The following is a 16,356-nucleotide window of genomic DNA, read 5'->3' on the forward strand; positions in this document are numbered from 1 at the left end:
GTGAACATTTTGTCCTCAGAGTTGGTGTTAGAAGCAGGAAAAATGGGAAAGTGTAAGGATCTGAGCGACTTTGACAAGGGCCAAATTGTGATGGCTAGACGACTGGGTCAGAGCATCTCCAAAACTGTAGCTCTTGTGGGGTGTTCCCAGTCTGCAGTGGTCAGTACCTATCAAAAGTGGTCCAAGGAAGGAAAAGCGGTGAACCTGCGACAGGGTCATGGGCGGCCAAGGCTCATTGATGCACGTGGGGAGCGAAGGCTGGCCCGTGTGGTCCGATCCAACAGACGAGCTACTGTAGCTCAAATTGCTGAAAAAGTTAATGCTGGTTCTGATAGAAAGGTGTCAGAACACACAGTGCACTGCAGTTTGTTGCGTATGGGGCTGCGTAGCCGCAGACCAGTCAGGGTGTCCATGCTAACCCCTGTCCACTGCCAAAAGCGCCTACAATGGGCACGTGAGCATCAGAACTGGACCACGGAGCAATGGAAGAAGGTGGCCTGGTCTGATGAATCATGAGTTCAAGGTGTTGACTTGGCATCCAAATTCCCCAGATCTCAATCCAATCGAGCATCTGTGGGATGTGCTGGACAAACAAGTCCGATCCATGGAGGCCCCACCTCACAACTTACAGGACTTAAAGGATCTGCTGCAAACGTCTTGGTGCCAGATACCACAGCACACCTTCAGAGGTCTAGTGGAGTCCATGCCTCGACAGGTCAGGGCTGTTTTGGCGGCAAAAGGGGGACCTACACAATATTATGGCCGGATCCGTCCCTTTCTCACCGACTACTCAACTCAGCTACTCGTCCAGTCACTGGTCCTCTCCCACCTGGACTACTGCAACTCCCTCCTGGCCGGCCTGCCTGCATCCACTACCCGCCCACTCCAGCTCATCCAGAACTCTGCGGCTCGTCTGATATTCTCTCTGCCACGATTTGCACACGCTACTCCACTGCTCCGCTCCCTCCACTGGCTCCCGATAGCAGCACGCATTCAGTTCAAGACTTTGACCCTCACCTACTGCTGTCTTGACCACACTGCATAAAGCTACCTTCAGTCACTCGTCTCTCCATACATCCCCTCCAGACCACTGCGTTCCTCCAGTGCCAGAAGGCTAACTCTGCCTCCTCTCCACTCTCCTTCCTCCAGAGCCGCTCCTTCTCATCCCTGGCCCCTAAGTGGTGGAACGACCTGCCCACCGAAGTCAAAACAGCAGAGTCCTTGACCTCATTCCAGCGCTTACTCGAGACGCATCTCTTCTGACAGCACTTGTAATATTAGTCCTCTATCCCTGCTAGATAGCACTTCAGCTTTATTATGCTCCTCGCGTTCTTGATTGTTTTCCTCCTTGCTCCCTGTCCCGTAGCCCTCGTCTGTAACCCTACATCTTGACAGCACTTAGCTTTCACCGTTCAGGATGTAGGGAGTCTCTTACTGTACTTGTGTAAATTGTAAATTGGAATTTGTAAAATGTATTATCTTGAATTGCTATGTTTTATCTAGTTGAATTTGTAATGATCGATGCCTTGTACTTCTGTATTTTTGCACTTTGTTTGCACTTATGTTGTAAGTCACCCTGGATAAGGGCGTCTGCCAAGAAATAAAAATATTATTATTATTATTATTATTATTATTATTATTATTATTATTATTATTAATACCACAGCGCACCTTCAGAGGTCTAGTGGAGTCCATGCCTCGATGGGTCAGGGCTGTTTTGGCGGCAAAAGCGGGACCTACAAAATATTAGGCAGGTGGTCATAATGTTATGGCTGATCGGTGTACATTTTTGTACCCATCTCCGGAACTGTGCCTTTAAACAACTTTGTCCCAGAGACTTTGCTTTGAAATACACCACCCAGTAGAGGGAACCTATGGAACTGCTGAATTTATCCTGAAATCATGTTAATCACTACAATTTAACACAGGTGGAGGCCACCTAACTTCATGTGTGATTTAGAAGCTGGTTGCATTGCCCAAGCAGACCACCTGACAGAAGCAGTCCAAAGAGAAGGCTGTACTTAACCCATAAAGTTACCACCGGAGCCATGCATGACACAATGGGTAACTTGGTATTCTGCTAAATATCATTCCAAATACATCCCTTTTAAAAGACCCCCAGACATTGCTTTAACATGTGCACATTAAGTGACACAGGATCATGAAAGAATTGGCCCATGCACTACATTTAGCTCAATTTAAGCATTGGCTAACCTTCTTTTCTTGAGTGCTGTTGATCTGTACAAATTTCACCTTTAGAACAAATATGTCTTTCAGAATCTACAGAACTGGTAAGAACTGATTAATGTATTTTGCATTAAATTAGGAAATAATTATTCTACTGTCACTTTCTTTTTAGTTAGGCTATTTGTCCTTTTCTGATTTACAGTCAGCATCAAATCCTGGAATAGAATATAATGAGGGCTTCTAGATCTAAAGTACACACTTGTTGTGATAGATTATCCTTACTGCCATCAGAAATGTATGAGCTGTTTGAATAAAACATGGTTCTTTTTCATTGATCCGTGTTGTAGTAATTAGTCAGTTCTTCAGAAACGTCATGTCAATAATAAAGAATAAAGCAGACACATGATTAATTAGGCTTACGTGTTAGTAACCATGTGCATCGCTATGTTCGTGAGATTCAGTACACTTTGTAGTAATGCAATGACTAAATGATATGATTAAAATACCGTGTACCCCACCAAACCTGGTCCCAAACTAAAATAAACCACGACTCAATCGATGTCGCCTTCAAGCAACGACGTTGTTACTTTAAAGAGCTATTTAATCATAGACACATTGGATTTATCAATTCGATAAAAATGTGTTTGAACGAGGAGCAGCAGTCCGGCTCATTGCAGACACACAGGGCTAGTCCTGTTCCGGCTCCACACACCTCTGATGTCGGTCCTCACTTATCACAGGCACAACCTGGAGCTTAACAGCTTCAACAAACACAAAAGTGACTCTCTTGGGACACATTGTATGTGTGCTGCCGAAATAATGTTATCTGTTTATTTTACACAGCTGAACATTTTGTAACTTTTCCCTTTAATTTTAACTCGGGGTAACTAAATCGTTTACCTACATCTTATCAGATTACACTGGGACTACAGCCAGTTTGTGTTAGGACAATCCAAACACTTGCACAGAACTGTATAGCAATAAGCAGTGTTTATAAATCTTATGACCCCGGTAAATTGTTTAAATTACAGATGACCGAAAATGAACTGGGGTATCAGCCCCGCGTTGTAGCACTCATTTTGTGTGAACTTCTAGTTCAACCGGATTTTATATTATATATAATCAGGATCACTTTCATTTGTTAGGTTGTCTGCAAGTCATTAATGTTGTAGGGCAATTATTTAGAAAAATAATTCACGAGCAACAGATACTATAAGATGTTTGACATAGCCAAATCCAAATTAGGTACAGACAACACATACTAAATGTACACTTATTTAAACATAACATGTATATACAATTTGTTTACTTACTCTGTGAAATCGTGGTGTGTTTCTGCGAACCCACTTGCCGGTTAAGCAAAATGTGATCATCCCAAATGGAACCTATACCGTTAAGAATACAGTGGCCACAACCACGAAAGAGTAACTGTGTGCAGTGTGTAAGTAACTCCACTCCCCGGCTTCTCTCTGTCGGTAGGCCTCAGCGGCGGGCGACGAATCAGTCTAATTACCCCTGGGTCCTAAATCACCTAGTTTGTAGTTCAGCGTCATTGTTTAATATTTCCATAATAAAATAAGTTGCATTTTTATATATATATATATATATATATACATATATATATATATATATATATATATATATATATATATATATATATATGCCTTGAATAAATGTAATAAATAAATTACACTGAACTATGGGGGAAATTCCTTCGTTTACACTGTACTACTGACCAACCCCAATTCCTAAAAAGTTGGGACAGTATAGAAAATGCTAATAAAAACAAAGAGGAGTGATATGTAAATGTTCATTGACTTGTATTTAAACAAAAAACGTATAAAGACAAGGTATTTGATGTTTTACCTAATCAACTGCAGAGTTTTTTGAAGGTAAACGTTTATTTTTAAATTGATGCATGCAACACGTTCCAAAAAAGTTGGGACTGGGCAATTTAAGACTAATAGCGAGGTGACAAGTTGAAATAAGAAGGTGATGAGAAACAGCTGAGGCAATTGTGTAATCATAGTATATAAGGCCTCCACGATAGGCCTACTCCTTCAAGAAGAAGGATGGGTTGTGGCTTGCCAATCTGCTAACAGATACGTCAGCAAATAATCCAACACTTTGTGAACAACATTCCCCAAGACAAATCGGTAGGATTTTGGGCATTTCACCTTCTACAGTACACAATTTAATGAAAAGATTCAAGGATTCCGGTCAAATCTTGGTGCATAAAGGGCAAGGCCAGTAATTGTGCTATTAGCAGTCCTGCATGGGAGGGAGGGCCATCCTGACCAGCCTTGTGAGTTTGTCTAATACAGCTTAAATTTAGCCGGTGTGTTTGTGTCGTTGCCCCTGGACTCTCGGAGAAATCGCTTGAGTCGTCGCAGCTAAGTATCACTTTCTCTCGCGTTTCCTTGTTTAGTTTACGTGGTTTGTTTAGCTATGAATTGTATTTCTTGCACCTGTATTGTTGGAAAAGCAGCGACAGTTTGTTAGTGAATTTAGCCAGTAACCTAGCACACTCGACGCCTTGTCTGCAATCCAAAGCTTTACACTGTGTAGGCTGTGATTTAGCACTTGTTTAACATTACTACAAGCTATTCGGTGTAACTGCGTGTATCTGGCATTGTCTTTGTCTGTATTCAGATATTAAGCAGCCAGTAATTGTGCTATTGGCAGTCCTGCGTGGGAGGGAGGGCCATCCTGACCAGCCTTGTCATTCAACGCAACACAGGTGTGCACTGTCCTCATTGGTTACAGGTGACGTATTTAACAGCCCCCCACCCCTCTGCGCCAGCAGCCTCAGTGCCCCCCTTCCGAAGGGCCCCAATTACAAAGGGCAGGTACTCTAGCTGCGGGGACTCCAGCGAGGAGACGCAACAACGGGCAACCATGACGATCTCTGCAATTCCTGTCCTGCTCTCTTTCCTCTCGGTGTGCAGCTGTGCGCCATTGTTTCCCTAATCCCTCTAACCTCATCTCTCTGCCTCTCCCCCCCCCTCCTCCTCCCTCTCCTCTACTCCACTCTCTGGAGGCCTGTGGAACTGCCACTCAGCTTCCAACAAGGCCGACTTCATCTCTGCCTTCGACTCCCACCAGTCTCTGGATTTCCTCGCTCTCACCGAGACATGGATCTCCCCAGACAACTCTACCACCCCTACTGCCTTATCCTCTCTTTGTCCTGTCCCACTCCCCTCGTCTTACTGGGCGGGGAGGAGGAACAGGGCTCCTGCTCTCCCCTTATCTCCTCTTTTCTGTCCCCCCCCCCCTCTCTCTCCTCTCTCAACCCACAGCTTTGAATTCCATGCAGTGGAAATCGCCTCTCCCTCACCTCTTCCTTCTAGTTCTCTACCGTCCACCTGGTCCACTCACCTCCTTCCTGGATGAACTTGACTTTCTTCTCTCCTCTCTCCCCTCGCTGTCCTCATCTACCATCCTCCTGGGAGACTTCAACATCCACCTCTCCAACCCTTCCCACTGTGCCAGATTTCTTCCTCTCCTTCACTCCTTTTAACTTCTCTCTCCCCCCACTCACAGGGCTGGCCGCCAGCTAGACCTCCTCTTCTCAAGAGGCTGCTCCCCTTTGACACTCTCCGTGACACTCATGGACATCTCGGACCACCACTTAATTTCCTTCTCCCTCCCCTCTCCACCCACTCCCTCTGTCCCCTTCCACTGTAATCTCTGCTGTCTCCCCCTCCACCCTTGCTTCCACTGCCCCCACTCTCTTGCCTTCCATTAATTGTTTTTCAAATCTGTCAACTGTGCTACCTCCTATTTGTTCTCCTCCCTCACCTCCTCCCTTGACTCTGTCCTCTCACGTCTTGTCCTGCCCGTCCCTCCCCTCCTCAGCCATGGCTCTCTGCTGTTCTCCGTGCAACCCGAACTAGTCTGCGTGCCACCGAACAAAAGTGGAAAAGGACCAAACTCCCAGCCGCCCTCGAACTCTACCGCTCCCAACTGTCCACATTCTCGTCCTCTCTCACCTCAGCCAAGAAGTCTTGCTTCCAATCTCTCTTCGAATCCACTATCCACAACCCTCGCAAACTCTTCTCCACCTTCTCCTCCCCCATCTCTCACTGCTGATGATGTCGCCTCCTTCTCCTCCAAGATTGCAGACATCTGCAGGCTCTTCAATACTCCACCCTCATCTCCCATCACACGGAAACCTCCCACCGACCAAGCTTCCTTTTCTTCATTCTCGCCTCTCTCAGATGCTGAAGTTTCTGCTCTCCTCCTACGTCACAAACCCACAACATCATACCTGGACCTTCTCCCCTCTTGTCTCTTCCAAGCAACCGCTCCTGATCTTCTCCCCTTCATCTCCTCCATCCTCAACTCCTCACTCCTCTCTGGCTGTTTACCATTTAAACAAGCTGCTGTCATCCCACTGCTCAAGAAACCAACCCTTGATGCCACCTCTCCTCAGAACTACCACCCTGTCTCCCTACTACCCTTCCTCTCCAAGACTCTCGAGCGGGCGGTCCACCGTCAGCTCTCTGACTTTGTCCCAACACTCACTCCTTGATCCTCTGCAATCCGGCTTCCGCACAGCTCACTCCACTGAGACGGCTCTCCTGGCTGTCACTGACTCCCTCAGCCATGCTCGGGTGGCCTCCCTCTCCTCAGTCTTCATCCTCCTTGACCTCTGCAGCATGTGACACCGTTGATCACTCCATCCTCCTCCTCTTCTGCCTCGCTGACCTTGGGATCTCTGGGACTGCTCTCGCCTGGTTCTCTCTCCACTCGCTCCCTGGGCCCCCTCATCGCTTCCCATGGTTTCTCCTACCACTTCTACGCTGATGATGCCCAGATCTTCCTGTCTTTTCCCTCTTCTGACCCTCTCATCCCCTCACACATCTCTTCCTGCTTGTCTGCCATTTCCGCCTGGATGCACTCGCACCACCTCAAGCTCAACCTCTCCAAATCAGATCTCCTCTTTTTTTTTTCCCCTTCCCCCCCCTCTTCCTCACCTTCTGCTGACCTCCCCATCTTGATTCCCCTTGGAATCCAGCACACTCGCTGCTCCTCCTTCTTCCGCTAAAAATCTAGGCGTCACCCTCGATCCTGCGATCTCCTACTCCCAGCACATCACCACGCTGACGTGCACCTGCAGATTCTTCCTGAGCAACATATGCCGGATCCGTCCCTTCCTCACTGACTACTCGACTCCGCTACTCATCCAGTCACTGGTCCTCTCCCGCCTGGACTACTGCAACTCCCTCCTGACCCTCACCGACCGCTGTCTTGACCACACTGCACCAAGCTACCTTCAGTCACTCGTCTCTCCATACATCCCCCTCCAGACCACTGCGCTCCTCCAGTGCCAGAAGGCTAACTCTGCCTCCTCTCCACTCTCCTTCCTCCTCATCCCTGGCCCCTAAGTGGTGGAATGACCTGCCCACCGAACTCAAAACGGCAGAGTCCTTGACCTCATTCCGGCGCTTACTCAAGACGCATCTCTTCTGACAGCACTTGTAATATTAGTCCTCTATCCCTGCTAGATAGCACTTCAGCTTATTATGCTCCTCGCCTTCTTGATTGTTTTCCTCCTTGCTCCCTGTCCCGTAGCCCTCGTCTGTAACCTTACATCTTGACAGCACTTAGCTTTCACCGTCCAGGATGTAGGAAGTCTCTTGCTGTACTTGTGTAAATTGGAATTTGTAAAATGTATCTTGAATTGCTATGTTTTAGCGAAGTTGAATTTGTAATGATTGATGCCTTGTACTTCTCTGTATTTTTGCACTTTGTTTGCACTTATGTTGTAAGTCACCCTGGATAAGGGCGTCTGCCAAGAAATAAAAATAATAATAAAAAGGCCGAAAACTACTTCTGACTGAGCGTGATCTCTGATCCCTCAGACGTCACTGTCTTAAAAACCGTCATGAGTCTGTAATGGATATCCTGACATGGGCTCAGGAATACTTTGGTAAACCTTTGTCAGTCAACACCATTTGCCGCTGCATCCACAGATGCAAGTTAAGGCTTTACTATGCAAAGCAGAAGCCATACACCAACACTGTCCAGAAGCGCCGCCAACTTCTCTGGGCTCGCTTTCATCTGAGATGGACAGTAGCACAGTGGAATCGGGTTTCGTGGTCAACGTTTCAAATAGTTTTCCGCCAAAACAGCCGTCGTGTTCTCCGGGCCAAAGAGCTGTTATCAGTGTCAGGTCCAAAAGCCAGCGTCCCTCATGGTATGAGGGTGTGTCAGTGCCCATGGCATGGTTAACTTGCACATATGTGAGGGCACCATTAATGCAGAAAGATATGTACACATTTTGGAGCAACATATGCTGCCATCCAGACATCATTTCCAGGGATGTCCCTGCATTTTCCAGCAGGACAACGCCAAACCACATTCTGCCCAGATTACAATCACATGGTTGTGTAAGGTGAGAGTGAGGGTGCTAGCATGGCCTGCCTGCAGTCCTGACCTGTCTCCAATTGAGAATGTGTGGTGCATTATGAAGTGCAAAATAAGGCAACGAAGGCCCCATACAGTTGCGCAGCTGATTAAATGCGTAATGGATGAATGGGGTAAAAGTCTTCAGTGCCCAAACGCTTAATAAGTGTTATTAAAAGAAAATGTGATATTACACAGTGGTAAACTTAACTGTGGGACAGTCGACTGTACCAACTTTTTTGGAGTGTGTAGCGGTCATCAGATTTGAATTTCTTCACAAAGTAAAACATCAAATAATGTGTTTTCAATATAGTACAGGGTGAATAGAATTTTCAAATGATTCTTTTTGTTTGTTTGTTTGCATTTTCCATACTGTCCCAACTTTTTCAGAATTGGGGTTGTAGTTACAATGGCACAATGTTGAATTAGAAGTAACTGAGGTCAGCTATTTTATCAGCAGCATCATTAGGCCTAGGCGGCCGGGGCTACAGCCCCGAATGTTTTATGAATAGCCCCGGATCTAAAATATATATATACATATATGTGTGTGTGTGTTTTACAAAATAATAATTAAAATCAATTAATCTGTCATCATGCATTAAAGCCCTCGAAAATAATACGATATCGTTGATCAAAAACACAGGTATGTTCTGAGTCCTCTGTGTGTCATTCAAGCAGCAGATATAGTGCACATTACTTGGTACCGCGCATTTTGTGTGAGCTGAGAGAGGGAGAGTGCACCGGTTACAGGGGTTGTCATTGCTGGCATCTGGTGGTAGCTAATTCACTAAGGCAAGACTTGAGTTTAAGGGTGGCTATGGATATTAGAAGCTTTTTCTAAAAGAAAAAGGATCATGAAGGCAAGGAGGTGCAGGCGAGGCTAGAGGAGGTGGAGGATGAGTTATATTGTGATATTGTGGAACATGGGCTAAGCATAGAAAGAAAGTGGGATGAGCTTACATTGCCTTTGTAGAATCCAATTGATAAGTCTTCAAGCCATAATTTGTTTCCCCTGAAGCATATGTATGACTCATATGCATCTCTGCAACTGATTTGGCAATTGAAACACTAATTTTGTTTATTTTGATTTCATGTTGTGAAAGCCAGCCTACGCACCTGACCGGAACCTTTTGGTAGAACACAGTGTCTCACATCTTATATTCGTTTTACTCTAGTACGTTCTGGGTCCTCTCAAATGGAGGCACTGCTCTAAGGTTGCTTGCTGCTAGAAAACTCGTGCGTCTGTTTACCTTAGTACTGCCGGTGATAGTAATACTATGCCAGCTAACGACATTGAATGTGGTGAGGTAGCCAGCTAGCTAGCCAATTTGTTTCTAAGCATCAAGATTAAACCAGCAAAGAGATATAAGGTAGACATTAGGGTATTTTTTTCCACACAATGTGAGTGCTTATAGCTAATATTCCAAAAATAATATCAGAAGTACAGCTAAAGAGTTGATGTCTGATTGACAATGTATAAGTCTAGCTAGCTAGCGTTACTGCTGGCTGGAGATTTTTTTCAGATCAATTTTTCTTTCCTTTTTTGTCCAAAATCTTAGTTAATCTTTTTTATTAATACTCATTAAAAAGTGCACCAGATTAATACATTTAGCTGTTCAAAGTAAAAAAATTTATTACGGGGGACAATGCCCCTGGACCCCCCTACTTTGGGATTGGACTCTAGGCTAAGCCCCGAATGTATTGTAATTCTAGCAACGCCTCTGTATTTTATCATTATAATAATTATTATTATATATTAACATACTGCATAAATAAAACTTTAAATATTTGTAATTAAGTAACTTTTTTCTGTGAGAAGTAACACATACAATATTATCTTTATTGTTTGTTTGTTTAGTTTTCACAAAAAGGATAGCCTGTAACGTGATAACTTGGAAAGTACCAACGTTATCGACTGAACAGCAGTTGACATTCACACAGGGTCAGGGCCTATTGTTACAGTAGTAGTCGACGTAACCCTAGTATTATTTGCATCGTTTTGGCCAGAATACGACTGTGTGTGCCAGCGACTGAGTGGCTATATAAATTGAGTGTGGTCACTGTCACTCTCCACACGGCAAACATGAAGTTCATTGCAGTCCTGGTTTTGTGCGCTTTTTACTTTGCTGGTCTGCAGGCTCAGTGCCCTGACCCAGCACTCCTAAAAGACAACAATGGCACTAAGCTTTGTGCCCGTCTGTTCGAGGACAGCCATTACTACAACGAGCAGAGCTGTGGGGGGAAGTCCCTGGACGTCTACAAAGGCGACGACTGTCCAATCATGCCTGTGTGGTGGAACAACAGGGTCTCCTCGCTTGTCGTGTCCAAGTTCTGCAGCCTTACTGTCTGGTCCCGGACCAAGAAGGAAGGCAAGAGGCGCAAGTTCTCTGCCGGAGTCGTCCACCGCCTGAAGGACGTTGGGCAGGGCCTATTCAGCAATTGGAACAACGACATCTCCGGGTACTTCTGCGAGTGTTAAGGAGGATGGGTGGTGAAGAGAGAGTGAAGTAATGAAGTAAATGAAGACAGAGAGAAGAATTTGAAAGAGAATGCGAGGGTAGTGGTTTGTGAACCAAAGACCACACCCTGGACTGTAAAAGAGAGTTTATTTCTTGTTAAAAAGAACAAACCAAATTAAAAATGCTTTCAATTCAGAACACATCTCACTGCTGTCTTTATGATGATTTTAATTATGATTTGTATTTATGCATTTATAATTTTACCTTTGTTCTTAAAATCACAATTCAGTCATAACAGAAAAGACAATGTATTTGTGTGTTGCTTACACGTTCTGTCTGTCACTTTGATTCTGCTGGGCTCTCGGTGTAGCAGGCTGCTTTCACCTCTTCAGATTTAGATTTATCATTAAGATTTTGCATTTACATTCAAGATTTAGATCTAAGCTAAGCTTTATTTTCTGAGTCAGAGATTTAAGGTAAATATTTAGTTTAAAGAAAACAGATTAAGATTTAGTTATAAAAAAAAGATTTTGCATTTATTTAAGTAGCCTATTTAAAATTTAATAAGAAAGATAAGAAAGTTTACATACAACAGGAGGCCATTTCACATTTGGTGTCTCCTGTTTTCTGTCTTGAATGCCTTGAAGCCCAATTTCCATTTGTGTCCCCGGGTCCGTGTTTGATGTGAGGTTTGATGTGGTCAATGCCTTTCATGATTTGACTTGATATATATAAAATACGTGTCGGGGGAGGTTTAATTATTTATTAAATCTGTGAAACAAATCATAAAACTAAAAAATACATGCAAAAAAGTTCTATATTTGGCACCCCGTATCTTCACATGTTGAAAATATCATCAGCATTCCAACAACAAAGGCAACAATAACAAAACATATTCCAATTTAGATTACATATGTGAAAATGTGGTGAAATGTGGTGTTGTCTTTCAGGAGTGCTTGGGTCAGGGCTTCCAGAGTTCCCCATTACTCTATTCCCCATTTCTTAAATTATTTTTGGTCTGGAGGGCCAGTCACCCTCATCCAGGCCAAGAATGGATATGTATAGTTGCAGATAAGCAGGGCCAGCCCAACAAACAGGCAAACTAGGTGATCGCCTAGGGCCCCAGAATATGAAAGGGCCCCTAAATTATGACATAAATAATATTAAAAAAAAAAAAAATCCAACCATTTTTTGCGCTGAGCACAATATGTAGGCTACGAGCAGAATGACAGAGATGTAGCGTGAGCGCGCCTAAAACGTGAACTAGTGCGGGAGGGGCAGGTGAGGCATGGGTTATAGTGGTCCTTATGCGAGAGCTGAGGTGGAGAGAGAGATGGTATCTTTTAAAAGAGAGTGCAGAAAAAAGGACAAGGACAAGTAGGCACAAGGTAGAAGCATGTATCAGATGTTATTCATAATTTCACCTCACTTGTGTCGAGTGATGCTTGTGTGTGACCTCAAAGCATGCAACAAGCTAGCTATTATCAAACTAATTTTCAATCGGGATCAGTATTTAGCTTTGAAATCAACACAGCATATCATTTAAACAGATACCTAGCCAACTAAATGTTAAGGAGTAATGACAAAATGAATGACCTGCTGACTAGTGCGAAATGCTGCTGCAAAGTGATAATTGATGCATTATAATGTTACACAAGTTAAAAGAAAATATGTGATGCTCCACCACAAAAAAGTCAGAAACATGCCCATTTCCACAGCGAGCAGTTTATGTGCAAACACTACTGCCTAAAAAAATATATCCTGAAATGGTCACATTTAGTCAAAAACAAGGCGTAAACAGCAGCTCGTCTCTAGTGCAATAAACTAAGACCATGTAAACCCGAGAGAGAGAGGGGCATTTAATCTGTGACTCGAGCATACTGTCTAGAGTGAGGTCAAAACACACGTGTCAGGGATATGTATGTTAAAATTCTAAGTGCATATTGCTAAGGAGTTTATGAAGTTTATGAGTTTATGAAGAGAATGTCACCGGAATTTTAACAACCATTTTGTATATTCCAGGTGGTGGGACTTTAAAATGTCATAACTTTGAGAGCAATGAACTATTATATATAAATCAATAATCCAGCTCAATCAGATAAAGTAATAATCAAATTTTTGTAAATATTGGTGATGTGAGTGGTTTTGTGGTGTAGGGTCACATCACTTTGATAGCTAGCCTACTGCAGTTGCCATCCAAATGATGATAATGATTGGTAGTTAACTATTACAGTAGTTTGCCAGTTGTCAGCTAATGAATTTTGATAGTATTGTATTTTTTTTAATATATTTTGTGCTTTAATGTGCACTGTGTAATATAGTATTTTCAGTAGATAGATTTTCAGTAAATAGAGTATTAATGGTGCATGTGTTTTTTTCTACCTAAGCTGTTATTGCTGTTATTTCAATGTGCACAGTGTACTATTTAAATGTGTATGTATTACTACATCTATTTCAGTGTATGTTAAAGTGCAATACATGTTCGGTGATGTGCACAATTTAAATGTTTGTGTCTCTCTTAGTTTTACATAAACATTTTCTCTCCACCATAAAGATGGGCACCACTAAAATGTTTTGCAGCGAGGTGGGGGGCCCCACAATCATATCTTGCCTATGGCCCCCAAAAGGCTAGGGCCGGCCCTGCAGATAAGTATTGTTTCACCATTAAAGTAAAGGTTACAAAATTGTCCATAGATTTGATTCTCTCAAACATACCTTTTCTAGATTCAGAATTTAATTAGATGAGTGTTTTGTAATTTTTTTTAACATATGTCAGGATGTGTAAATGAACCAATGTATATGCCAGAAACCAAAAGATGTTTGAATAAACCAATACATATGTCCACAAACCAATCAATATGTGTCACTAAACCAATACATATGACAGCAAACCAATATATACATCAGCAAACCAATACAAGTCTATGTAAAATTAATTATTTTATTAGTAAACAGCACCCAATTAATGATGTTTTGTTTTCTTGAGGTGTAGCAAAATCAAATATGAATCAAGAATTCAAAACATGATATACATTGAAACACACAGCTTATCAACATTGTAGCCTGTAGAACAAGATATCACAAAACATAAGCTTAGTTAAGCAGAATTGCACAATTCAAATACAAAGCTATGATCTAAGTTTAACACATAGGCCCGTAAGAGTTAGATTTATATCAGTAGATTGGAGTATGGGAAATTAGCAGATGTTGCAGTGTATGGTCTTCTCAATGCCTTGGCCATAACCTTGACCACAGTGACACACAGGTGGTATAGCTCTCACTGTTTTGTATATAAAATAAACAAAACTTGCCAGATAGGAAGTGGTAAAATATGCCCATTGAGATGCCCAACTTCTTTTGTGAACAACATATCAAAGTACTGGAACTGGTACTATCAGGTAGTAACCCCAGTCTATAATAAGGATCTCCTCTTTCATCTCCATAGCCAGGACCATTAGCATTATAATATAATCTGTACTATAATAAAATACCACTTCACTACATCTTCCCCTCTTTAAGAAAATCTTAACAATCTCTCTCTCTCTCTCTCTCTCTCTCTCTCTCTCTCATATATATACACGACAAAGAGCCCTTCTCCATCAATCGTCTGTAAATTCTACCCCCAACTCCTTCTCCCACCCAGATCTTATATTAGAAAGGGTTCAACAATAAAGTGTCATTGCATGACAAAACCAGGCAAAATCTGGAAAATCAGGAAGATGGGGGTCAGCCAGATTGCCCGATATTTTGTATGTATGATAGTTATGAACTATGATTAACCATATAATATAAGATTTCAGGTGTTTTTAGTTTCTAAGATCTGGGAGCCCCCCTACTGTTCATCCAAAATATGCATTTCCAGGTCTTAAAATTGACTGAATTCATACTACTGTTTTGTCAGTAAAAAAGATATGAGTTCAACTCCTGCTTTTAACATTAGTATCAAAGGAGAGCTACAACCATGAACATGTTGGTAGATAGTATTGGCATTCAAAGTGCATTATATACTCACCTAAAGGATTATTAGGAACACCTGTTCAATTTCTCATTAATGCAATTATGTAACCAACCAATCACATGGCAGTTGCTTCAATGCATTTAGGGGTGTGGTCCTGGTCAAGACAATCTCCTGAACTCCAAACTGAATGTCTGAATGGGAAAGAAAGGTGATTTAAGCAATTTTGAGCGTGGCATGGTTGTTGGTGCCAGACGGGCCGGTCTGAGTATTTCACAATCTGCTCAGTTACTGGGATTTTCACGCACAACCATTTCTAGGGTTTACAAAGAATGGTGTGAAAAGGGAAAAACATCCAGTATGCGACAGTCCTGTGGGCAAAAATGCCTTGTTGATGCTAGAGGTCAGAGGAGAATGGGCCGACTGATTTCAAGCTGATAGAAGAGCAACTTTGACTGAAATAACCACTCGTTACAACCGAGGTATGCAGCAAAGCATTTGTGAAGCCACAACACGTACAACCTTGAGGCGGATGGGCTACAACAGCAGAAGACCCCACCGGGTACCACTCATCTCCACTACAAATAGGAAAAAGAGGCTACAATTTGCACAAGCTCACCAAAATTGGACAGTTGAAGACTGGAAAAATGTTGCCTGGTCTGATGAGTCTCGATTTCTGTTGAGACATTCAGATGGTAGAGTCAGAATGAGAACATGGATCCATCATGCCTTGTTACCACTGTGCAGGCTGGTGGTGGTGGTGTAATGGTGTGGGGGATGTTTTCTTGGCACACTTTAGGCCCCTTAGTGCCAAATTGGTTTCTTGAACATGACAATGAGTTCACTGTACTAAACTGGCCCCCACAGTCACCAGATCTCAACCCAATAGAGCATCTTTGGGATGTGGTGGAACGGGAGCTTCGTGCCCTGGATGTGCATCCCACAAATCTCCATCAACTGCAAGATGCTATCCTATCAATATGGGCCAACATTTCTAAAGAATGCTTTCAGCACCTTGTTGAATCAATGCCACGTAGAATTAAGGCAGTTCTGAAGGCGAAAGGGGGTCAAACACAGTATTAGTATGGTGTTCCTAATAATCCTTTAGGTGAGTGTATTTAAAAAGTTCTAAAAGGTGTCCAATGCAGGGGTGTGTGGAATACATGTGTATAAGGGGAACCGAGCCTGTATAAAATGTCGAGCATGTAGATAGCAAAATAAATTGGATTGTGGCAAATTAAATCTGGTTGACAGACAGTCAAAACTAATAAAGAAATTGTTGTCATACAAATTTTTAAAACATTCCAGGCCCCTCCTCCGCACAAGGAGAAGGCTGCATCAAGT

General features: G+C 43.0%; 2 protein-coding genes across 2 annotated transcripts in view; one reads left to right on the plus strand and one right to left on the minus strand.

The window, feature by feature from the left end:
• The window catches only part of dhx34 (DEAH (Asp-Glu-Ala-His) box polypeptide 34), a 28,335-nt gene extending 24,679 nt beyond the window's left edge, over positions 1-3,656 (minus strand). The window contains exon 1 of the mRNA XM_066704124.1: positions 3,501-3,656. The gene's annotated coding sequence lies outside the window, so the exon portion shown is untranslated. The remainder of the gene's footprint in view (positions 1-3,500) is intronic.
• A 6,991-nt stretch (positions 3,657-10,647) lies between these two features.
• LOC136750566 (syncollin-like) lies at positions 10,648-11,257 on the plus strand. The gene has a single exon (XM_066705708.1). It carries the CDS (start codon positions 10,682-10,684, stop codon positions 11,075-11,077), a length of 396 nt encoding a protein of 131 aa, XP_066561805.1. The 5' UTR covers positions 10,648-10,681; the 3' UTR covers positions 11,078-11,257.
• Positions 11,258-16,356: the final 5,099 nt, after the last annotated feature.

This window comes from Amia ocellicauda, chromosome 5, assembly GCF_036373705.1.
Source record: "Amia ocellicauda isolate fAmiCal2 chromosome 5, fAmiCal2.hap1, whole genome shotgun sequence".
In the NCBI taxonomy this organism is placed as follows: domain Eukaryota; kingdom Metazoa; phylum Chordata; class Actinopteri; order Amiiformes; family Amiidae; genus Amia; species Amia ocellicauda.